Raw genomic sequence first — 25,320 nt, forward strand, 5'->3', positions numbered from 1 at the left:
TTCACAAGTTGGCATTCAAATATTTATCATACTTTGAGTTTGAAGAGAATATGCCGAGTTTGAAGAGAATATGCCAAGTTTGCCAAGTATCCCATGAACCTAGATGAGTCCAGCACCAAAGTCTTAGATTATAAAAGAGAACAGGCACTGGAACTAGGCAAGCAATAGAGGGATAATCACTGAGGCTCAGATGAAAACAGTCTTCAGCAGTGTCATTTCAAACCCAAATACAGGAGGGAGGCCTCACAAAAAACTCTTTTCCAGATGGCTGGGAAATCTTTGCCCTAGGGTACAATAGGCTGATTTCAGCAGCTTGTGGTGATAAAATAGATACAATTCAAGCAAATATTCTGCTAAGGGAGGTTAAGAAGGGGGCGGAAGGGGGAGAGGGAGTGTCTCTGCCAGACTTGGTAAGTTGGGTTGACTTCCTCCCCACTACACAAGTAACCAAGGCCTTTAGATAGTTAAGAGGTTAAGAATTTTTTTTTAAAAAGTCTAAGCTAAGGAATCAATGGGATAGCAGGGGCAGGATGAGAGAGTTAATAAATTAAAAGCAAGAATGTTTCAATCTATTTGCATTACAAATAGAATGGAATGCAGCTAAATATTCCTCAAAAAGGTGGGAATTTGAACTGGCCTTGGATGGAGTACTTGAAGCATAAAAACTCCCTCTGGTTTTCTTTTGGGAACCAGGATAAAAGCCTCTCCCACAAGTCTGTAGCTAGGCCAGCTAAGGAGAGGAAAGCAGCATTTCAAGATAACGCAATGTGAAATATTACCAAGTTTAAGGCAGGGATTCTTTCATTTCTACTTCTGCCTAGTGACTACAACTGTACTTGGGCCTTGCTTTCTGAATGATAGGTACAGAAGACAACTACGTTTTTCCCTTTGAAACATGGATAGTCTTTGAGTGAAGAGCAGTATGATCCATAGACATTGCTCACGCTTTAAAAAGCTGTTCTTTGGCCGGGCACGGTGGCTCATGCTTGTAATCCCAGCACTTTGGGAGGCCGAGGCAGGCGGATCACGAGGTCAGGAGATCGAGACCACGGTGAAACCCCATCTCTACTAAAAATACAAAAAAATTAGTCGAGCGTGGTGGCGGGCGCCTGTAGTCCCAGCTACTCGGAGAGGCTGAGGCAGGAGAATGGCGTGAACCTGGGAGGCGGAGCTTGCAGTGAGCCGAGATTGCGCCACTGCACTCCAGCCTGGGCGACAGAGCGAGACTCCGAGACTCCGTCTCAAAAAAAAAAAAAAAAAAGCTGTTCTTTGCAAATCTGTGGATATTCAGAGTCTATAATAGTTGAAGGTAGAAACCAATTTTAGAAATCCTAAATATTCTCAACATAAGATCAAATACAGCTGAAAATCTTACCTTGAGAACCAAGGCTGAAGCGATGAATCAAAAAGGAGAGACTCAGACAATTTTAGAACAAAACAGGTATATTTCTATTAGACTACCTGATACAGAAGATAGTGTGGTATGGATGGATAGTATGAAGGACAAATAATACAAATATATTTTATTTGAAATAAACAAAAATGCATACACAGCTCAATGGGTCACTTGGAAACAAACTGTTGCTTGACTATATTACTGAGCAGAAACAAAACGGAAGCACAAACCTTTCTCTTTTGACATGTATCTGGAGATGGGTAGGAAGACACTACTTGGTTTTTTAAAAAACTGACCTTCCCTTAAGGCCTGGTCATAGAAGTGTAAACAATGTAAATGAATCCACCATTACCAGTTGTCATATCATATCTATGTCACCTGTGTATTCTGAGATTACACACGTACCTGCCAATATACCTGGGAAAGGTTATTTTATCACAGTTACACTTGAGTTCTTGGCAGGCAGGACTGAGGAAGAGTAATTTGAAGTAAGTTTTACATCCTATTTAGAAGAAATCCCTAGTATTTCCTTAAATAACAGGTTACAATAGAAAGATACTGCCTGGAAGTTATCCTTTCACTTTGGTTCATTTTTAGTTTTTGTTTATGATTTACATAGCTGTTTAATTTATTTGCTTATAGTACAATCCTGCCATAAAGTATTAAAGCACAAGATACCTATTATTCCTTCAACATCTGCATTTTTCAAGTTTTATACTCTACATCCACAGTACGTCAGCAGTTCTTGAATGTTTGAAAAAATAAATGGGTAAAATGCTTCTAAAAATGCAGATGTTTATAACTACAATGGTACTAAGATGGGAAGGAGACAATGAGAGAAGGGATGAAAGCAAACATGTTCATGTGCAGGGAATGTGGTTCAAGTCTTTGGATTTAAAAACAAGTTCCCCAGAGAAGCTGGCACTTCCTTTGCCCTCCAAAAAGGACCTGAAAAGTCCCAATCCAAACTTTAGAAAATTACAGTTATGAGATGCAATAAATGATGATCAAAGCAGTCAGAGGGAGAAGGATGAATGTGTCTTCCATTTAGCTAGAGATTGTAGCATAGCCTCTTTAGGTGTTGGTGGATCAGTAAAAACGACTGAAGTACCAGAAGTGCTTGGAAAGATAGGGGTACAAAGTAATGACCATAATACCTTGTCTAAATCAGTAGCAGGGCTTCATGGCTAGGAAACTTTTTTAAACAGTAAAATGTCATTAGGATAGATCACTCTCTCACCAACATTAAATGTGGCAGAATTAAAAAAAAAAAAAAAAAAAAAAGAAAAGAAAAAAAGATTTACACGTAGATATAGCAATAACAGAAAATTACAAGGCAGAGAACACAAAAGAATCAAGACAATGCTATAGGTTCAACAGTATTCCATGAGGCTAGAAAACCAGTTAACTTTGAAAGCCCTAGCAAAATATCACTCTTGTTTATAAATCACTTATTTATCATATGACCACACGTTGAATCCTTGTCTTTCCACATACTGAAGAATCCTACATTCAGCCTTTAAGCATTCTGCATTTCTTTGCCAATCTTGTAGCTGAGTATCTTGTTCCAGTCGATTTTGGTGCGGGTAACTGGAAGCTGCCGGCGCAAGGCCTTGAATGTGGTATCTGACATTGTTTGATAGTTTTCACTAATTGCTGTCTGCAATAGATAATTGAAGATGAGTTGCTTGAATAGAAATGGGGCTGGTTGTGAACAGAAAAGTAATGCTATAGTCAAAGGATATGCTTGAGTCCCCTATGAAGGATAGACAGGATATATTATTTTCAATGAGCTCCTCTCCAATCTCTGAAGTAGGTCAAGAAGTTCACCTATATTATTTCTAAAACAAGGGCTACAGTCCCAAGCAATCCTCCAACCCTGACTGTAAGCAGAATGCCAACTTGGAAGGTCTGCAAAGTCTCCATATTTAGTAAAACTGAAGAGCATGTATATTTACATTAAAGGACACAGACCTAACAAAATATGCTAACAGCAAAATAATAAGATAGTAGATCTAGGAAAATTAACTCCAAATCTTCTTACCTGATACTCATTTTCTGCATTCTCTATGATTTTAATAAACTCCTTGGCAGTTTGGGCTTCATTCTAATGGAGGAAGGAAGAAGGGGAAAATCAGATTTTTTTTTAATGTGTAAGCAGTAAGATCCTGAAAAGTAAGTCCATCTTAACTAACATTTGTATAACAATTTCTAGTTTACCAAGTGTTCCCATGCCCACTACCCTCCTTTGATTCTCACAACAACTCTATGGAAGAGACTATGTTATAATCATAACCCCCATTTTGCAGATGAGAAAACAGAATCCTCTTAAGCAACTTGACCAGAATTATAAAGTTTTTGAATGATAAAGATGGGATCTGAAATTAGGTCTTCACCAAAAAAACTCATGCTCTTTCCAGTCTACCACAGTACGCCCAAAAGACATCATCAAGTCTTGAAACCTTGACGTCCTGAAAATATTTCTGGTTTAAAATGGTATGAACAATGCCCTTGGACACATCAGTCATATACATAAGCTCACATATGCCTTTATTTGCCACTTATGATGTTAAACTAGCCAATCACATTTTGTACTATGTGGTTCAAGTATAAAATGAAATTAATCTCCCTCTTCCTGTTACCATTAAGTACAACAGAATTAAAGGGAAGAGAGTAGGATTTAATATCTAGAGCAGCAGTCCTAAGACAGACTATGAGGTCAAAACTATTTTCTACTTTCATAATAATACTAACACAAAGTTATTTGCCTGTTTCACTTTCACTCTGTAATGTGTGTATGATGTAATTTCCTAGAAACTACATGATGTGTGATGACTTTATCACTCTGAGGGATAATGAAAGGTATGAAGCAGAGGCCGGGTGAAGTGGCTCATGTCTGTAATCCCAGCACTTTGGGAGGCCAAGGCAGGTGACGTCAGGAGTTCAAGACAAGCCTGGTCAACATGGTGAAACCCTGTCTCTACTAAAAATACAAAAATTAGCTGGGCATGGTGGCCGATGCCTGTAATCCCAGCTACTCGGGAGCCTGAGGCAGGAGAATCACTTGAACCTGGGAGGTGGTGGTTGCAGTGAGCCAAGACAGTGCTCCAGCCTGAGCAACAAGAGCGAAACTTCATCTCAAAAAACAAACAAGCAAAAAACAACTAATATCACAATAAAGTCAGTCATCTTTTAATAAACCAGACATTACACAATTTGTGAAGACACAGACTAATGCCATTCTTCCCACTATTTTTTTCTTTTGATTTGGAAAATATATTCACAAAGATGTTACTTATTAACAAGTAATGGGTTTATCATCATTATTTTTAATTAACGAATATTTTTAACACTTCTTAGTTTTATTTCTTTCTTTTTGAGACAGGGTTTCATTCTGTCACCCAGGCTGAAGTGCAGTGGCACGATCTTGGCTCACTGCAGCCTCAACCTTCCTGGGCTCAGGTGATCCTCCCACCACAGCCTCCCAGGTAGCTGGGACTATAGGAACTCAGCTGATTTTTATATATTTTTTTGTAGAGACAGGGTTTCACTGTGTTGCTCAGGCTGGTCTTGAACTCCTGAGCTCAAGCTTTCACCTGCCTCGACCTCCCAAAGTGCTGGGATTACAGGTGTGAGCCACCACTCCTGGCCAACACTTCTCAGCTTTAATTTTTAGTGAGGTAAACATTGATAGACCTAACATATAAACAAAAACTCTTTGGGGGTACTCAATAACTTCTAAGAACTTAAAGAAGTAATGAGACTATCAAAGAAATGCAAGAACAAATCATGTCTCTTCTTTCAAGGTACAGAACACAATAGTGGCCAGGCATGGTGGCTCACACCTGTAATCCCAGTACTTTGGGAGCCTGAGGCAGGGGGATCACTTCAGTCTAGGAGTTTAAGACCAGCCTGAGCAACATAGAGACCACATCTCTACCAAAAATAAAAAAATTAGCTGGGCATGGTGGCATGCATCTGTGGTCCCAGCTACTTGGGAGGCTGAGGTGGGAGGATCGCTTGAGCCTGGGAGCTCGAGGCTGCAGTGAGCTGTGATCATGTCCTTCCTTGCACTCCAGCCTGGGCAACAGAGTGAGTTCCTGTCTCAAATAGAAGGACAACACCAAACCACAAAACATTCTAATTGCATACTCCTAAAAATGTTGTTTCTCTAGTGATATAAATGCAGCCCTATAGGATGCAGTTTGGTAAACTTTCCTTGCTCTTGGTATTTATTGATTGAAGGTATTGCTATCCTTGAGTAACTATTACAATTGAGAGAGAGCGACTAAGAAGGACATTTGTCTAAAGCCATAATCGATATTGTGAGTCAAAAACTGTGAACTAATATATGCTGGTTGGTGGTAAGAGGCACTAACAGAAGTGGCCAAAATCAAAACATTAAAAGCAAACTGAATTTCTACTGGCAGAATCAGCACTCAGGATCAAAACTAATTTTTTAAAGAAAAATGAGACATGAGTAAGACAGACACTAAATATTCCATACTCACCGAAACAGTTAGTGAATCCTGTACATCTTTATGACTAACCAACTGAACATTGCCATCTTCATAATAGTGAACCTGTGTGAGACAATGTTTGAGCCTTTTTAGGGGAAGTTCATAGAGAAACCTGTTATTTAGGACGCAAATCCATGCTTTAAGCTATCTTTAAGTTGATGAGCCATTTTACCAACTCTGAACAAATAATTATTATAAGCAGTGGTAATTCACAATGGTGGTTAATTAACCCACAGAACACTTAAGTTTAAGAATGCTTTTCCCTTAGCAGGGAAAACTGATTATTAAGTTCAACAAATATTTATTACATGCTTTTCACATTCTAAGCACTGTGCTAGGCATTGTGAATACAAAGGTAAATAAGATCCCATTCTTAACAATATTAAAATAATTAAAGTCATTAAATATTAGTTTTTCTCTGTGAAAACAAAGGAATTTTAATGGATCCTCATACCTAATATTTGGCACATTTCTCCATATACATTATCATCAATATTGGTAAGCAGAACTGACCAGGTACAGGAAAAGTCACATTCAGGGTTAAAGACAGGACAGAAAAACAAGTATTTCATTGGTAAATCAGATATTTTTAAAAAGTAAGATAAAAGTAGTTCTGAATATGTAACATAAAGTGAAATGCTACATTTATGAAAACAATTAGCAAAAAGGAGAAGAGACTAATCAATGACATTTTAGGTTAAGTTTTGGCAACTTAAGACAGGTGTAGTCATCTTGACAAGGCTACTAACTGGTCATACACAATAGGATGAGGGTATCCTTTTGTGCATTTGAGTAGGATCTTGAAAACAGTAGTTGTCACCTAAGTACACAGGTAGAGAATGGTATCTATACCAAAGAGATAAAAAAGTATAACAGAATGGAGTATAACTGGTTTAATTTGGAGAAGAACAAAGAACTCACTGCATATGAATATGTGTAAAAAAGGAGTGTGGCAGGAGACATTGCTATGAAGTTGGAAACACAGACTGTGAAGAACAAAGCACCTTATAAACCATGTTAAGAATTCAGACTACTCAGGAGGCTAAGACGGGAGGATCACTTGAGGCCAGAAGTTTAAGACCAACCTGGGCAATATAGCAAGATCCCCATCTTAGGGAAAAAAAAGAATGCAGATGTTATCCTATTATAGGTGACACACAGGAAAAGGAATGTTTTAGAAAGATTATACGTGTGCTATGAAGAAAATGAAGGAGCTGCTATTGGAGACATAATGCCAGAACAATAGTCCAGGTAATGCCATTTATCTAGTGCTATGATCTTAATGTTGGTACCTTCCCAAAATTCTTATGTTGGACCAATACACAATGTCACAGTATTAAGAGGAGGGGCCTTTGGGAGGGGATTAGGTCATGAGGGTGAAGCCTTCAAGGGATTAGTGCCGTTCTAAAAGAGGCTCAATCAAGCTTGCTTGCCACTCTTCTACCTCATGAGGACAGTGTTCACCCCTTCTGTCACATGAGAACGCAGAAGGTGTCACCTATAAGAAACAGAACTCACCAGACACCGAATCTAATAGCACCTTGATCTTGGACTTCTTAGTCTCCAGAAGTGTGAAGAATACATTTCTGCTGTTTATAAATTACCCAGTCTAAGGTATTGTGTTATAATAGCTGAAACAAGCCCGGGCATGGTGGTTTATGCCTGTGATCCTAGCACTTTGGGAGGCCAAGGCAGGCGGATCACTTGAGGTCAGGAGTTCGAAACCAGCCTGGCCAACATGGCGAAACCCCATCTCTACTAAAAATACAAAAAAAAATTAGCCAGGTGTGGTGGCAGGCACCTGTAATTCCAGCTACTTGGGAGGCAAAGGCAGGAGAACTGCTTGAACCCAGGAGGCAAAGGTTGCAGTGAGCCAAGATCATGCCACTGCATTCCAGCCTGGGTGACAGAGTGAGACTCTGTCTCAAAAAAAAAAAAAACAACCCATAACAAACTAAGATATCTAGTCTATGCTACCAGGAGATACTTGAACAAAACAGAATGTTTTGAGGGATAAAGCAGAAAAGGTGAAGAGAAGAACAGTAATCTTCCCTTACTTCATTTCTCTTACTCAGTAATCTTAGCTGTAGGAGCTATTATTAAGCCTTTACTATGTGTTAGACACTGTGCAAACACTTCACTATTACTTATATTTCCTCATTTAATCCTTTTTTTTGAGACAGAGTCTTGTTCTTGTCGCCCAGGCTGGAGTGCAATGGCACGATCTCGGCTCACTGCAACCTCCGTCTCCCGGGTTTAAGTGATTCTCCTGCCTCAGACTCCCGAGTAGCTGGGATTACAGGCACCCGCAAACACACCTGGCTAACTTTTGTATTTTTAGTAGAGACAAGGTTTCACCATTTTGGCCAGGCTGGTCTCGAACTCCTGATCTTGTGATCCGCCCACCTCGGCCTCCCAAAAGTACTGGGATTACAGTCATGAGCCACTGCACTCAACCACCACATTTAATCTTTACAAAAACTCTTATGAGATGAGGACTACAACTAACCCTATTTTACAGCTGAGGAAACTGAAGCTTGCCTTGAGGCAGTTATTAAACAATAACTTATCCATGTTCACACACCTAGTAAGAGGAGGAGCTAGGATTTGAATTAGGTCAAATTCCAGAGCTATCCAACATATGTAATACCTTCCAATGCTATGTTTTCTCAAAAAGTTAGAAATTCCTTGATCTGGGGAGAAATAGTGTCTCAGCAGGGGCTTACTCTTTGTGGATATCATTAGAAGGGCATAACTAACAGCCAAGCTTCATCTAGGCAGAAAGCTATCTGCAACAAAAAGACTTCCCTGGACAAGAACCCCCTACATATCCTTGTTTAAAGGACAAAAATAAGTATCTTTTTTTTTTTTTTTTTTTTTGAGACAGCGTCATACTCTGTTGCCCAAGCTGGAGCACAGTGGCTGATCTCGGCTCACTGCAACCTCTGCCTCCTAGGTTCAAGCAATTCTCCTGCCTCAGCCTACCACGTAGCTGGGGCTACAGGCGCATGCCACCATGGCCAGCTAATTTTTGTATTTTTAATAGAGATGGGGTTTCACCATGTTGGCCAGGCTGGTCTCGATCTCTTGACCTCATGATCCCCCTGCTTCGGCTTCCCAAACTGCTGGGATTACAGGCGTGAGCCACCGCGCCCGGCAAGTATCTTCTTTAATGAGGACAAACAGCTGGCTCTATCCAGATGGGCAAGAGAAGCTAGACTTTCCATACCCTCTCTAAACCCTGAAATTTTACCTTTTGGCTTTCTAACAGGTTAAAAAAGAAAAGACAATATAAGAATCCACTGAGAACAGGCATGGTGGCTCACACATTTAATCCCAGCACTTTGGGAGGCCGAGGCAGGCAGATCACTTGAGGTCAGGAGTTCGAGACCAGCCTGATCAACATGGCGAAACCCTGTCTCTACTAAAAATACAAAAAAAATTAGGCAGGCGTGGTGGCGGATGCCTGTAATCCCAGCTACCTGGGAGGCTGAGGCAGGAGAATCACTTGAACCCGGGAGGCGGAGGCTGCAGTGAGCTGAGATTGCACTCTAGCCTGGGCAACAGAGCGAGACTGGAATCCACTGGAGACGAGAATCCACTGGAAAAGAAGGGCAATAATAAGAACCACTAATACTTACATGTAAAATCAGAACAGCAAAGATGTGGGCAAAAAAGATTGGGCTAAATGATGACATATAAAGGTTAAAATCCCAATAGATAAGAATATTTAAAATAAAAGTAGGTCACAATCAAATATCAGTTTTGTCTGTTTTATTCATTAAAAAAACTAGGGGTTCAGGGACTGAAAAGAACATTCAGAAGGGGAATGAGCCGGGTGCAGTGGCTCACGCCTGTAATCCCAGCACTTTGGGAGGCCAAGGTGGGCGCATCACGAGGTCAGGAGATCAAGATCATCCTGGCTAACACAGTGAAACCTGGTATCTGCTAAAAATACAAAAAATTAGCTGGGCGTGGTGGCATGTGCCTGCACACCCAGCTACTTAGGAGACTGAGGCAGGAGAATCACTTGAACCCAGGAGGCGGAGGTTGCAATGAGCCAAGATCGTGCCACTGCACTCCATCCTGGCGACAGAGCAAGACTCCATCTCAAAAAACAAAACAAAACAAAACAAAAAGTGGGGGAGGGGAATGAGTACAAACAGGATGGGAGATATTTTTTCAAAAAATCAGAGATCTGGTCATAGAAGAAACAAGAATTTCTGTATTTCTCAGAACTTTTCTAAAGAGAGGAGGTATGCACAGCACATTGTTTTTGTTCAAGAATAAAGACTATACAATCAGTTTGAACTTCTGTTATGTTTCTTAATTAGGACATGGAAAGGAATATAGGGTAAGGTCAATAAGCCGTACTGTTTTTGATCTCAATGAAAAATTCTAGGGCCAGGCACAGTGGCTCACGCCTGTAATCCCAGCATTTTGGGAAGCCAAGGCAGGCGGATCATAAGGTCAGGAGTTCAAGACCAGCCTGGCTAACACAGTGAAACCCTGTCTCTACTAAAAATACAAAAAATTAGCCAGGCGTGGTGGCGGGCGCCTGTGGTACCAGCTACTCAGGAGGCTGAGGCAGGAGAATGGCATGAACTCAGGAAGTGGAGCTTGCAGTGAGCCAAGATCCTGCCACTGCACTCCATCCTGGGCAACAGGGCGAGACTCTGTCTCAACAAAAAAAAAAAGAAAAAAAAGAAAAATTCTAAAAAATATTAATTTCATTACCTAATACACTAATGATATTATAATTTTTAGAAATTAACCCAGCCTGGGCAACATAGTAAACCCCGACTCTACAAAAAAATTTAAAAAGTCGGCCAGGTACAGTGGTGTGTGCTTGTAGCACCAGGTGCTTGGGAGGATGAGGTGGGAGGATCATTCAGTTGAGGAGTTTGAGGTTGCAGTGAGCTATGAGAGCACCACTGCACTCCAGCCTAGGTGACAGAGACACACCGTTTCAAGAAAGAAATTAAGCTCAAAACTTATGTGTTCTAAGACCTTTTCTAGGTCTCATGTGCTAATATGAAAATGGTTCAATTAACTAACGCAAATTTCAACATGATTGTCATCAACATAAATCCTCAGAAATTGTTGCCTTCTCAGAACGATGTTTTTGCCTATAGACTAGCCTGAAAGGCTAAATATCCTAATGACTTTTCCAAATAATTCTCACTCCAAAATTTAAAAGATATGTAAATGAAATAAGCTTTCCCCGAAAGTATGCTCAATCTATGCTTAAAAAGGTTTAAATGTGGGTCTATACACTGGGATGTATTTTGAATCTTACCATAAATTATCACCCTTTGTGATGTGTGCTCTTATTTTATAGGTTTGCACTGGCAGAGCTAAAATACAAATGGCTGTTTCCATCTAGAAACAAAGTAAAATTTATTTACACAAAATTTACAATAAGCTTCTACAATGCTGATACCATGGTTCTAGGAAGTTAATGCTAATGCCACAGTTACAAGAGATCTAGAGCGTTAGGCTACTAAGGTATTTGGTTAACAGAAACAGAACAGTATGCTGTCTTAGGTTGCACCTTCCCAGAAGGAGACCCCAAGACAAACATTAGAGGAAAAGTAGTTTATTCAGGAGAGAATCTCACAAAGCTATAGTAGGGGACAGAAGAAGTGAGACACAGAGGGGAAGGAAGCCTTACAGGTACGTTTATGAGCAGGTTACAGCTGTGGGTATTGGGCTCCGGAAGACTAAATAGAACGTGCTTCAAAGTTGTCCTATCAACTCTTACATATCACTGAGGGCTGCTCCTAGAGCTGTGAACTCAACACCAGCCTGTCTCACCTGAGTTGGGCATGCTCCTATGGTCAGGAGCTACTTGTTGCAGGAAGCTATAGGTATATATAAAAAGAGCAGATTCACTTTTACAGAATTTATTACCTATGCACTTGATCAAATTAGAGCATTAAAAAAGACAACTCTTGGCTGGGCGCAGTGGCTCACCTGAGGTCAGGAGTTCAAGACCAGCCTGGCCAACATAGTGAAATCCTGCCCCTACTAAAAATACAAAAATTAGCTGGGCGTGGTGGTGCGTGCCTGTAATCCCAGCTACTTGGGAGGCTGAGGCAAGAGAATTGCTTGAACTCAGGAGGCAGAGGTTGCAGTGAGCCAAGATTGCACCACTGCACTCTAGGCTGGGCAACACAGCAAGACTCCTCCTCCTCCTCAAAAAAAAAAAAAAGACAACTCTTGGTAATTGTTGTTAAAGCACAGCTTCACATAATATAATACAGGTACAATTAGGTACTGATCTTCTCGGTTACCTGTACCTATTCTGACCTAAAGAGTTAGTGAGGCTTAAATATTAAATCACCCTGAATTCAGAAAGTCAAACCTCTGCTAGGATATTAAACTTCAATCCAGATAGGCATCAAATGAGTTAACAGCTATCTTATTCAGCTGCCTGTCTACCCTGACATCAGCATTAAAAATCTACTTCTGGGCCAGGTGCAGTGGCTCACGCCTGTAATCCCAGCATTTTGGGAGGCCGAGGCGGGTGGATCACCTGAGGTCAGGAGATCGAGACCAGCCTAACCAACATGGAGAAACCCCACCTGTACTAAAAACAGAAAATTAGCTGGGCGTGATGGCGCATGCCTGTAATCCCAGCTACTCGGGAGGCCAAGGCAGGAGAATCACTTGAACCCAGGAGCCAGAGATTGCGAAGAGCCGAGATCGCGCCATTGCACCTCCAGCCTGGGCAATAAGAGCAAAACTCAGTCTCAAAAATCAATCAATCAATCAGTCAATCAATCAATCAATCTACTTCTGCTTGGCTATTTATATTCCAAAACACCTGCCATTCACTCTAGTTATAATTTTTAGAAATTAACCCAGCCTGGGCTGGGAGGTGGAGGTTGCAGTTAGCTGAGATCACATCACTGCACACCAGTCTGGGTGATGGAGTGAAACTCTGTCCCAAATAATAATAATAATAATTATTATTAATTTTAAATCTTTCCTAAAACTGCTGTTTGATAATTCCTAGTTATATCGTATGTTACCTTTAAAGGAAAAATAACAATAACCATGTTGCCATACACTCTACGTACTATCCTTTATCAACTCAGAACAGCTCTCTCTGTTTACCACCCCAAGAAGGAGGCTTCTATTTCTATTCACTGCCATCAGTCTCCCTTTGCATCTACATATATTTGGTCCTTATTTAATACCAAAGCAACTTGCACATGTTTTAAAGATGTGAAGTTTTAAGTCTATAAACATGTTGGAATCTCACCTGAATCTTAAGCACTCCAACCACCTGGGCTGTAGGTGGTGTGATGGTGAACTTCCACTCTGATCTCCAACGACCATTCCTATTAAAACACACACACAACACTGCAGAATTAGCAATAAGCACAAGAAAGAGGTGATTTGCCACTGAGGTACAGAAGTTGGGAAAGAGGGGTGCAAAAAAAGAAAAAAAAAAAAGAGAGAAACTGTCATTTCCAGTTTGGCAAACCCAAAGCTCTGTCTACTCAAATATAAGTCTGGATCTAAGCGGCCTGACCATAAGCCTTTTCTAAGTTATTTTGTCTTTCATTTTTCCTTTTTTCCCTTGAAATGGAAAACCATGCCTATTCTGCTCATGGGAGGCTCTTCCAAAATCAGATGAATAGACTGCTGAGTTATACAATTAACTCAAGTAGCAGTAACACTAAGCCAAGTAAAACTCAGATTTTCAACAGGGCACTTTACTAATCACTTGTTCTCACTCAAAATAAGAGTAACTTTTAAAGGAAAATATAAGTATAAAACCTTAGAACTGTAAGGAATCTAAATCGCTCATTTATAGATGGAAAACTGAAGTCTGTAAGTTAAATAATTATTCCAAGCTAGTTGGATTAAAAACCAAGTCTCAACTGCTGGTTTCTTTCAGATGTAAATAGAAGAGAATATCTATTTCTTACCAGAAGTTTTTAGGCTGAAACTGGTGGCTTTCGATACATGCAATAATAGTCTGTTGCCCATCGATAGTTTTAGCATAAACCTATTGTTGGGAAAAAAAAATAGTTAAAGACTCCAAACACATTCAATTTAAACAACACGCATTGTACAAAAGCAGAGTGTTAAATCCTTGGGAGAGACAAAGAATCAGATAAAATGAGCTTACAACACAATAGTGCAAATGGGATATGAAAACAAAGCAGAACATGTTAGGTTCTACCAGAGACAGTGATACAATGAAAACAGAGGGAAATACTGCTCTTGGTTTGGGGTACAAGGCGGGTGCCATTTAGGCTGGGTCATACAAGACAGATGAGATTCTGATAAGCAGAGACTGAAAATAAAGGCGAGACAGGAAGCTAAGGACTTGTTCAGTGAAAGGCTGATAGTTCTGTCAGGTTTAGAGGCTGTGTGTGAAGTGGACTAATGAAAGACAAAACAGGATGGTAGATTTAGGTCGTGTAATAGTAGATGTAAAGTAATAAGTTTAAGATTTTATTCTATAGGCAATGGAGAGACAGCAAAACATGACTAGAACTAATACTGTGGGAGAATAATCAATACTGGTATTCAAGATAAAATGAAGAAAAGCTGAAGCTTGGTTAGGAGGCCACAGGATTAATCTAGGCAACAAGCCAGAGTTATATTAATGGAAATGAAAAGGAAGAGCTGCATACAGAATGTAGAAGTACAATCAAAGTCTAGCAGTATATTGCAAATGATGGGCAAAGGAAAGAAGGAACTCAAGGGTGACTAAAAAGATGGTGGTGTCATTAACAAACTGGAAATTACAGATGGAGATGTCTAGTTAGTAGTTAGAAACACTAGCTCTTCTTTAGTGTGGGAGAGGTGAATGGAAATGCAATCATCAAGGGAAAGTAAGAAAAAAAAATAGTGCTGTATAGTCCACAAAGTATGTTCTTACATGTATTTTCTTTTTCCTCCAATAAATCTGATGAAATATAGTGTTATCTACAGATGAGAAGTTGAAGTTCACAAAGCTTCTTGCCTAAGGTCACTCAGGAAGTGGTAAAGGTAGAATCCAAACCCACTGTTTTTGTGACACTGAAGTCTATGTTACTTTACCTGCATTAAATGAACTATGAACTTTGGAGAATGCCTACATTTACAAAGGTAGGGGGAAAAAAGAACTTAGTACAGAGTAAGAATAATTAGGGGGCTGGGTGCAATGGCTCATGCCTGTAATCCCAGCACTTTGAGAGGCCGTGGCAGGGGGATCACCTGAGGTCAGGAGTTCAAGACCAGCCTGGCCAACATGGTGAAACCCCGCCTCTACTAAAAATAAAAAAATTAGCCAGGTGTGGTGGTGGGCACCTGTAATCCCAGCTACTAGAGAGGCTGAGGCAGGAAAATCACTTGAACCTGAGAGGCGGAGGTTGCAGTGAGCTGAGATCATGCCACTGTACTCCAGCCTGGGCAAAAAGAGTAAAAATCCATCTCAAAAAAAAAAAAAGGATTAGGGGTTGCTGACATAGCAGTCTAAGTAAAAGATAATTTCTAGAAGTGGTTGACTGGCTTCAGTGTGAAATGCCATTCGGAAGTCATGGACAAGGAAAAGGACACTGGACCAGGTAACTCAGGAACCATTAGTAAACTCAGAGCAGTTTCTGTAGAATGGGGACTAAAGTAAAAAATCAAAGGGTTCAGAAGTAGATTGAGGAAATAGCATTAGCAGGCGAAGAATGTGTACTGATGTAGTGGTGATGCAGACAGAGACGAGAGAAGGGAAAAAGTGGAGACGAGGGAGAAAGGGCAAGGTGGAAAGGGCAGACAAAGAAGGAGAAATAGACCAGGCATGGTGGCTCGTGCCTTGTAGTCCCTACACAAACACCACACACACACACACACACACACACACACACAGAAAAATTAGCTAGGTATGGTGGTGTGCACCTGTGGTCCTAGCTACTTGGGAAGCTGAGGCGAACAGATTACAAGGTCAGGAGTTCAAGACGAGCCTGGCCAACATAGTGAAACCCCGTCTCTACTAAAAATACAAAAATTAACCAGGTGTGGTGGCAGGCGCCTGTAATTCCAGCTACTCAGGAGGCTGAGGCAGGAGAATTGCTTGAACCCAGGAAGGGGAGGTTGCAGTGAGCAGAGACCACACCATTGCACTCCAGCTTGGGAGACAGAGTGAGACTCTGTCTCAAAAAAAAAAAAAAAATTTCTGTCAGTTTCAATCCTTACAAAACATGGGGGATTAGATGCCTGTCAGAGGACAATGAAAAATGTTTGGAACGTACTATGTAGAAAATGTGATAGGGAATAAGGAGATGAAATTATGGACTACTAAGCAGGTCAGTGGAAGACATAGACATAGGATACTTAATATACAGCAGACACCATCAGAACAATTCCATGACTTTCTGTAGGTCATCTGATAGCTAAGGACACAGTAGGGTTATTTGGTGCTGGAGCTCTCCAAATTAAGAATAGGTAGTGACAAACTTTGAACAGGTAACAAATAATAAATTCAAAGTATATTTAGGATTAAACAGTCAATTTCTAAATGGGAGTCTATCATGTCTCCCCTTTGCAATACTGGCTTCCCAACAGGAATTCTATACTTGTCCAGTCCACCAAATGGGTATTCTTATTAAAAAAAAAAAACAAAAAAAGAAACAAACATAATGACACCTAGCCTAACATTTATCTAACATTTATGTAGAGCTTACTTTGTGCCAGGCACTGTTCCAGGCATATATTACATATATTACTAATTCATTAAATCTTCACAACAACTCTATGAGGTAAAAACAATTATTTCCATTTTACAGTCAAAGAATTGAGGCACAGAGATGTTAAGTAATTTACCTAAGGTCATACAACTAATTAATTGGCAGGGCCAGGATTCAAACCAGTTAGTAAGGCTTCAAAGTAGGTGCTCTTAACTGTATTCTAGACTGCCATGTAATTAATCATCATTGTATATTTAAAATATTCTAGTGAAAATTGCTGATTTTCCCACAACAAAAAAATGATAAATATGTGTAGTAATCCATGTCATTAGCTCAATATAGCCATTCCACAATGTATATATATTTCAAAACACCATGATGTTGTACATAGCATATTTTTGTCAATTTAAAAATAAAAAATATTCTAATCAATATTTTTCTTAATATGCCATAATTTATAAAGGAAAAATAATAAAGCCAAATTTATCTATTTTTACAGTCAAGAGGTAGTAAAAGAAAATTCGGCCAGGCACAGCGGCTCACGCCTGTAACCCCAGCACTTTGGGAGGCCGAGACAGCTGAATCACCTGATGTCAGGAGTTCGAGACCAGCCTGGCCAACATGGTGAAGCCCCGTCTCTACTAAAAATATAAAAATTAGCCAGGTGTGGTGGTGGGCACCCGTAATCCCAGCTACTCAGGAAGCTGAGGCAGGAGAATTGCTTGAACCCAGGAGATGGAGGTTACAGTGAGCCGACATGGTGCCCCTGCATTCTAGCCTGGGCGACAGAGTGAGACTTTGTCTCAAAAAACAAAACAACAACAAAAAAAAAAAAAAGAAAGAAAAGAAAAGAAAAGAAAATCACTCCTGATTTTAAAAAAATCATTTGGTTTTTTTTGTTTTTTGTTTTTCTGAGACAGAGTCTCACTCTGTTGCCCAGGCTGGAGTGCAGTGGCGTGGTCTCAGCTCACTGCAACCTCCACCTCCCTGGTTCAAGTGATTCTTGTGCCTCAGCCTCCTGAGTGGCTGAGACTATAGGTGTGCACCACCACATCCAGCTACTTTTTGTATTTTTTAAGTAAAGGTTTCACCATGTTGGCCAGGCTGGTCTCGAACTCCTGGCCTCAAGTGATCTGCCCACCTTGGCCTCCCAAAGTGCTGGGATTACAGGCATGAGCCACCATGCCCAGCCAATTGTTTAGTTCTAGTAGTTTTGATTACCTAATATAAACATCTAAACTATGTAGAAGTAGTTTGTGTAGAAATGCCTATATCAAAAAGCCATAAATATGAGCAATAGCTCTCTCAACAAGCTTAGTATACCATTTTTTCTCCACGTCCAAACCAAAGACCTTTTAGATCTGGGTAAAAATACAAACAAGAAAAAAATTAATTTAAAAGGTTAATTTAAAAAAAGAAAGAAAAAAAGAAAAACCAAAGACCTTTTTCTGATGGGTGTAAGGCATTTCTCATAAGTCAAATGTGAAAACAGAATACGCTGATATCTAAATTTTTTGTGCATTGGGATTTTAAAAAGAAATTTTCCATATAAAAGTTTCCATTTATTTATACCCCTTTCCAAAATGATTTAGGGAATAAAATGCAGAGGAGAAGAGAGCATGGCTAAGAAGAAAGAAGGGATGTTTGGTAGGCCAAAGCCTCCAAAGGATAAGGTAAATATAAGAAAACACTCTCTGATAACGAAGCAGTCAGATACTTAACAGTACAGAAGCCGTTGGAATAATGGTCTTTCACATAGGCTCTTAAAGCACTGTCACAGGATTCTCTCCAAGACTTCAGACCTCCATCTACTTCTTCTGGCTGGGGGTCACTTGCTTCTTTCCGTAAGTGGTCAAATTTAAAGGAAATTTTGTTTCTTGGATCTAAAAATCTGCTATTACCCAGGTCACCGTGCTCTGTAATTAAGACCTTTCAAAGAATCATTAAACATATGAGTAACTCTGTAAAAAGGACAATTCTTACTGCCTTTTATGAAACACATCAATAAAAATTCCGAGGCAGTTAACTTTTCATTTAGTCAGATTTCTCTTTCATATTAATTTTTCAACCAAGTCCCATATTATTAAGAATATTGTATTTATGAATAAGTCAACTTTAAACTACAAAATATCCCCCATACTAATAATATTCATTTCTTGGTTTCTAATATATACTTATACATAGCTATATATGTACTTTATACATAGCTGTAATAACTTTCATGTACACTTTTGTGTTTTTTCACATATTTTTCCAGAGTCATTATGAAACTTTAGGACCATTACACTTAGCATTTAAAATAGGTAATACATTCACATGGTTCAAAAATGAAAAAATACACAAAGTGAACTGTTTTCTCATCCCATTTCCCAACCACCAAAATCCTAAATAAATAAGTAGTCTAAATTTCAGGAGGAATGCCTCTGTTTTTCCATTAAATATAATGTTTATTGTTACTCTTATCAAGGAGAATTAAAGACAGCTGGAAAACCTGTAAGACTTAAATACTTCCATTTTCACTGTTCTTGTTAAGAGGCTGCTCTCCTTTCTTGTCAAAGAAACTGCTAGTGTTATCAGAAAGAGGAAGAATATCCTAACATGTAGAGTACATACAAAAACTATAAAAACTAAGACAAATTTATTCAGCACCTGGTTCAGACATCTGCTTTGGTTTCTATTAATAGGATCTCTACTATCTGCCAGGCATAGCCTGTCTAAAAAGCAATTATTACCTGATCTTCATATCCTTCTATCTTCACAGGCGTGAACTGATCCATGTTATACTGGGCAAATGCACTGTTTTTTTAAAAAGTTTTTTTTTTTTTTTTTAAAAAAGAGGGAGAGAGAAAAGAATTATGTGTAAATAAACACAAAAGGTGGTTCACAGAATAGTGAAAGGAAATGTGAAAATAGTACCCAGTACTTTTCCCCTTTCTCCCCAGACATCCAGTGTTAACATAATGCCTTCCAGCTTTCTGAAGGGACTCCTCTCCACGGAGATCTTGGAAGCTTCTTAAACTCTGAAATTACCTTTTCCTCTCTGCTCCTGAGCTCCAAAAGATCTTCTACTTAGGCAATTCCAAAGTTGGTTTGTTTTGAGATAGAGTCTCACTATGTTGCCAGGCTGGCCTCAAACTCCTGGGCTCAAGAGATCTTCCCATCTGTTTCCTGAGTAGCTGGGGCTACAGGTGTGCACCACCACACTCGGCTAATTCCAAAGTTCGAAGCAATCTGATTATTGTGAACTGCCAACAATTTTAATCATTTGGGCAGAAGCTTTCAGTAATTCAAAAGAATCTTCCATTGATACACTATTTTGGAAATGATTTTTTTTCTTGGCTCTCAAAGTCACGAGAAACTATAATTAAATGTCAGAAGTCATCTGACATGGGAAGAAGGTGAAGTGAGAGTTGAGCATGAGTCAAGTACAAAAGTAGAGCCTCAGGCACAGAGTAGTTATTTTTAAAAGAGGAATGCATAAATAATCAAAGTACATGCCTAATATTACTGTTTATTTGTCCCAAGCTTGATTTTTGAAATTCTGCATTTTTAATGGCTCTCTATACATTTTACAAAGCTAAAGCAAAAGACAAGATAAAAGAAAGACGGAAATAAGAGCTACACTTATATTCTTGAAAAGTATCAGTCTTCTCACAGAATTCCCAATTTTAACCTATTAAAATAGACTGCTAGTTTTTTTTTTTTCCCCATGTCAGACAGGTAATGTGCCAACATAACAAGGTTTGAGGGAGGCACATCTCACACATGCATGTGAAAACTCAATCATCACACTTACGAACTACAAAAGGATTGAGACCACTAGTTTCAAGCAGTGTTAAACCTTCCCTAGGCTTTTCAAGATAAGGCAAAGTAACAAACATTTAAACTTCTTCAAATATTTAAAGCTTTTTTTTTTTTTTTTGAGATTGAGTTTAGCTCTTGTTGCCCAGGCTGGAGGGCAATGGTGTGATCTTGGCTCACCGCAACCTCCACTTCCTGGGTTCAAGTGATTCTCCTGCCTCAGCCTCCCGAGTAGCTGGGATTACAGGCATGTGCCACCACGCCCAGCTAATTTCTGTATATTTAGTAGAGACCGGGTTTCTCCATGTTGGTCAGGCTGGTCTCGAACTTCCAACCTCAGGTGATCCACCCGCCTCAGCCTCCCAAAGTGCTGGGATTACAGGCGTGAGCCACCGTGCCCAGCCTCTAAAGCTAATTTTCAATCTTATTTTGTTAAAAGTTATTACTGTTCATTTTTTTGGGGGGTGGGGGTGATGCCGTCTCACTCTGTTGCCCAGGCTAGAGTGCTGTGGTACAATCTTGGCTCACTGCCACCTCTGCCTTCCGGATTCAAATGATTCTCCTGCCTCAGCCTCCCAAGTAACTGGGATTACAGACGCACACCACCACACCCAGCTAATTTTTGTATTTTCTTTAGAGATGGGGAGGTCTCATCATGTTGGCCAGGCTGGTCTCGAACTCCTGACCTCAGGTGATCCACCCACTTTGGCCTCCCAAAGTGCTGGGATTACAGGTGTGAGCCACCACACCCAGCCAAAAGTTATTACTGTGTTTTACTCCTTAAAACACCACATCCCCATGTAGCAAAATTAATCCCAAACACATTGGCTCTTCAGAAAGCATACAAATTATTCATAAAAAGTAGAATAAATGTTAGTTTAAAAAAAACGAGTAGGAAGTAGATATTTTATTTTAGTATATGTCCTAAGACTATAGATTACAAACACCAACACCAAAATGTCCTTACCTTTAATTCCATCTCAAGTAAACAGCATCTCCATTTTACCAGCTGCCTAAGCCAAAAACTTGGGGTGATCTTTGATTCTTCTCTCTCACACTTCACATCCAGTCCGTCAGTAAATCTTGTAGGCTCTACTTAAGTACATATTCAGAATCTGATTCCTTCCCACCACCCCCACTGCTACCACTCTAGTCCAACCACTAGCATCTATCCCTGAACTACTCTAATAGTCTTGCAATTACTCATCTTACCTCAGCTTTTGCCCCTCTACACACGAGCTAGTGATTATTCTAAAATATAATTCTCATTATGTTATTCTCTACTCAAAACAATCTTACTTCCTATCTCTGTCAGAATGAAATTCACTCTTTAACATAACTTACAACACCCTATTTATTCCAGAAGCGCTGGAATTATCTGGGGATGGTTCTGGTAGCCAGAAACAGGTGGAAATCCAGGAAAGATGGTAAATCTTAGCTACTTCAAGACCTTCATTTTATATAGACTGAAGGCAGTAATTATGATAATGATTATGAAAACATTAATTGAGCAGTTACTATGAGGACTATGGCCAAGGGACTGAACTGCTTTAATACAGAAATAAAACTGAATTTTTCTTCTCTATGGAAAATCAAATATTTGGGTCCAGGAAAATTCTCTTAACAAGAGGGTTCCCCAAGAACCTATAGTCTATAAGAACCAGAATATTTATAAATACAAAGCTTTAGTGTCAGTGCAATTAAAGAAAATGAAGTATTTGAACTACATACTAACTTCTCTTAATCTTAGCCAAAAGGCTGAGAAGCTACATACCAACTTCTCTTTGGTTCTAATTGGAAATAGGATAACAGGCTTTAGGTTGCAATCACACTTGGGTGATATTCAACATCCACCCCTTTCAGCTTATCAAGTGATGTACAGAGCATATTTATTGTGGGTAGTTCTCAAGGATAAAACTGGGACCAATATGGCAGGCAAATTGAAGAACTTGCCTTGTGAGATTGTGAATTCCTTATTATTAGAAGCATTCAGATTAGATAACTGTCTATTGACAGATGCTGATGAGATTCTTTCAGTGAAAGAAAGTAGACAGGAGTTAAACTAGCAAATCATGAATGCCCTTTTGTATGGCAGATTCCATGAATCTAAGAGAAACCATCATTAGAGTATATCTCTGATGTGAGCCTAGCTTCCTTAAATCAATGTATAATTAGGGTATCATTCACGATGACAATTACAGTAAAGCTGTGCAAATTCTACGTTTGCAGAATCTAGTCCCAAAATGAGTTCCAAAAAAGCAGCATGGACAGGGCAGATTATTGTTTCTCAGGCAGCAGCTCTTACAACTATTTTCTATGGCTAAAATCTAAACCAATTATATATCATACCTAATGACTTTATGATAATTATTTGTTGCTCTGCATCAACATGTCCTTGTCCTGTCTCCCCATCCCTACCCACTCTAGCCATTATCCAACTCTTTACAAAGGAACTCTGAGCCAGTTGGGTAGACAGCAACTGAAACAGAACTTTGTGTTGAAAAGTAGAGTAGTGATAAAGCCAGACAACAGGGAGCCTTGAAAGCTACAGCAAGTTTAGATTTTATTATAGAAGATATCAAAAAAAAGAGGCACCACCGTAATATTTTTGAAAGCAAGGACACAATGAAAATATTTTAGAAAGATTAATTAGCTTCAGAGTGGTAAGGAGTCAATGACCAGGTAACCTAATCATGCTTTTATCCTATGGTTAATTCCAACTATTAAGGCACTTTATTAATATTTGCTATTCTTAAACATTATCATTCCTCACTGGCAGATCACTCCTATGTATAGCTAGCTGTTTAAAAAAATTCAACATGAACTAGAACAACTATAAAGGAAAACCCAACAGCTAACATTAAACTCTGCTTTAATGGGGCAAATGTGGGCAGAAATAAAAACTAGTTCATATATTATAATAAGCTTTGAGGAAGTAAATAACAATTGGGGGAACATGTTTTCTCCAATTAAAAAAAACAACGAAAATTGCTAAAACCAACTGCTTTACTTTGGAGTATTTTAAACTTTGTTTTCAGGGTGCTAGTTTACTGTCAACACAGTTTAACCAATGTTAGAATAACATTCTAAGTGGATTTGGAAAGATACTTACTGTGCTGCCCCTTCCCTGAGGAGATTGTCATTATTAAGTAGTAGCCGAACGTCTGAGGAGGAAAAATGTTACAATGTTCAGTGGAGGATAAATTTGAGAAATTTTAGCAGATTTCTAGATTGAAGTTTTAAAATTCAGGCTTTGTAAGATTAGTCTTCAGGTGTACTATATGAGTAGAAATTCTAAACATGCAAATAAAAAGATCCTAATGTTCACAGATTTGTGTACAATGATGTGTGCTATATAGTCTCAAGGACTTCATAACAAATGAAAAACATGGTTTATAGAAAGCTACAGTTAAAGAGTGTTAATTCTGTATTTAAATGAATCCTTTAATATGAGCATAGATTAAGAATTGCAGGCGCTTCTGCAACATCATATCAAGAAAGCTGGGCACAACTCAGTCAGTGACAGTGAAATTCTTAACCTTGGAGAATCTAATGTGGGGTCTACAACCTTTTTAAAAAGCTGTGTGTCAGAAGTCTAGTCACTTTTTTTTTTTTTTTGAGACAAAGTCTCACTCCTGTCGCCTAGGCTGGAGTGCAATGGTGCAATCTCAGCTCATTTCAACATCTGCCTCCCCAGTTCAAGAGATTCTCCTGCCTCAGCCTCCCGAGTAGCTGGGATTACAGGCGCCTGCCACCATGCTTGGCTAATTTTTGTATTTTTAGTCAAGACGGGGTTTCACCATGTTGGTCAGGCTGGTCTCGAACTCCTGACTTAGGGCGATCTGCTCACCTTGGCCTCCCAAAGCGTTGGAATTCCAGGTGTGAGCCACCACGCCTGGCTTGTTAGTTAAGAATTTATCTGAGCTAAAGTTCAAGAAGAATTTTCTACTGAAAATTGAAAATTTTGGCCAGGTGTGGTGGCTCACGCCTGTAATCCCGGCACTTTGGGAAGCTGAGGCGGGCGGATCACGAGGTCAAGAGATCGAGACCATCCTGGCCAACATAGTGAAACCCCATCTCTTCTAAAAATACAAAAAATTAGCAAAGTGTGGTGGCAAGCACCTGTAGTCCCAGCTACTCGGGAGGCAGGGGTTCCAGTGAGCCAAGATCACACCACTGCACTCCAGACTGGCGACAAAGCAAGACTCCATCAAAAAAAAAAAAAAAAAATTATTAAAAATGTTACTAAGAATTTAAACATTTAGTCAATGTAAAAGACTAGAAAAAGGCTGCATTTGTTTCCTTTGCTGTTGGTGCTCAAAATCCACAAACAATTTTATAAAAAATATCTTGATTTACTTCTATTGTATCTTATACTCCCTGAAGCAAATGTTTATGTTTCTCCTAGTTACTTTTCCTAATTTTAGCAATAAAGATTATTACTGACTGTTCTACCATCTGGGCCAGGTACAGAGGAATATCATACAGTTCCTCTCGAGTAGCTAACTTTCTAATATAAAATTAGAATCTCAAAATAAATGTTTGCTAAACTGAACCAAGATGCACAACAATTATTATTTTACTTAAGGCATCTTTAAGACAAACTTAATAACTTAAAATGGGATTATGATTATTTATTTCACCATGAAGTTTATGATGCTCCATCACATTTTCCATCTTGTAAAATGTATTAAGACAGCAGATAGTATGGAAAGTTGTAAATGTATTTAATTGTGGTTCCCCAACCTGCTGCAATTCAGAATCACCTGGTAAAGAACTTGATGAAATAGATTAACCAGTTCCACCTCATATCTAATGAATGTGAATCTTAAGGGGAAGATAAAGCTGAATCTGCATATTTAATAAGCTCCCCAGATATAGTCAGTTCAGCCCCACTGGCCCAAAAAAGTGTTCCATATCA

At 39.3% G+C, this 25,320-nt stretch overlaps 1 protein-coding gene and 1 non-coding gene across 2 annotated transcripts in view; both read right to left on the minus strand.

Moving 5' to 3' along the window:
* Positions 1-1,425: 1,425 nt before the first annotated feature.
* The window catches only part of CAPZA1 (capping actin protein of muscle Z-line subunit alpha 1), a 47,193-nt gene continuing 23,298 nt past the window's right edge, over positions 1,426-25,320 (minus strand). Inside the window, exons 3-10 of the mRNA XM_032154998.2 lie at positions 23,512-23,563; positions 19,331-19,394; positions 18,321-18,527; positions 13,860-13,939; positions 13,187-13,265; positions 5,908-5,979; positions 3,441-3,503; positions 1,426-3,056 (exon numbers count right to left, since the gene is read on the minus strand). Coding sequence (XP_032010889.1) covers positions 2,916-3,056; positions 3,441-3,503; positions 5,908-5,979; positions 13,187-13,265; positions 13,860-13,939; positions 18,321-18,527; positions 19,331-19,394; positions 23,512-23,563 — 758 coding nt within the window. The 3' untranslated portion in view covers positions 1,426-2,915. The remainder of the gene's footprint in view (positions 3,057-3,440; positions 3,504-5,907; positions 5,980-13,186; positions 13,266-13,859; positions 13,940-18,320; positions 18,528-19,330; positions 19,395-23,511; positions 23,564-25,320) is intronic.
* LOC116470086 (small nucleolar RNA U13) lies at positions 20,309-20,409 on the minus strand. Its single transcript, XR_004248515.1, has one exon. It is a non-coding gene; the product is annotated as a small nucleolar RNA U13 (small nucleolar RNA).

The sequence above is a fragment of the Hylobates moloch genome, unplaced genomic scaffold (assembly GCF_009828535.3).
Source record: "Hylobates moloch isolate HMO894 unplaced genomic scaffold, HMol_V3 SCAFFOLD_5, whole genome shotgun sequence".
Classification (NCBI taxonomy): Eukaryota; Metazoa; Chordata; class Mammalia; order Primates; family Hylobatidae; genus Hylobates; species Hylobates moloch.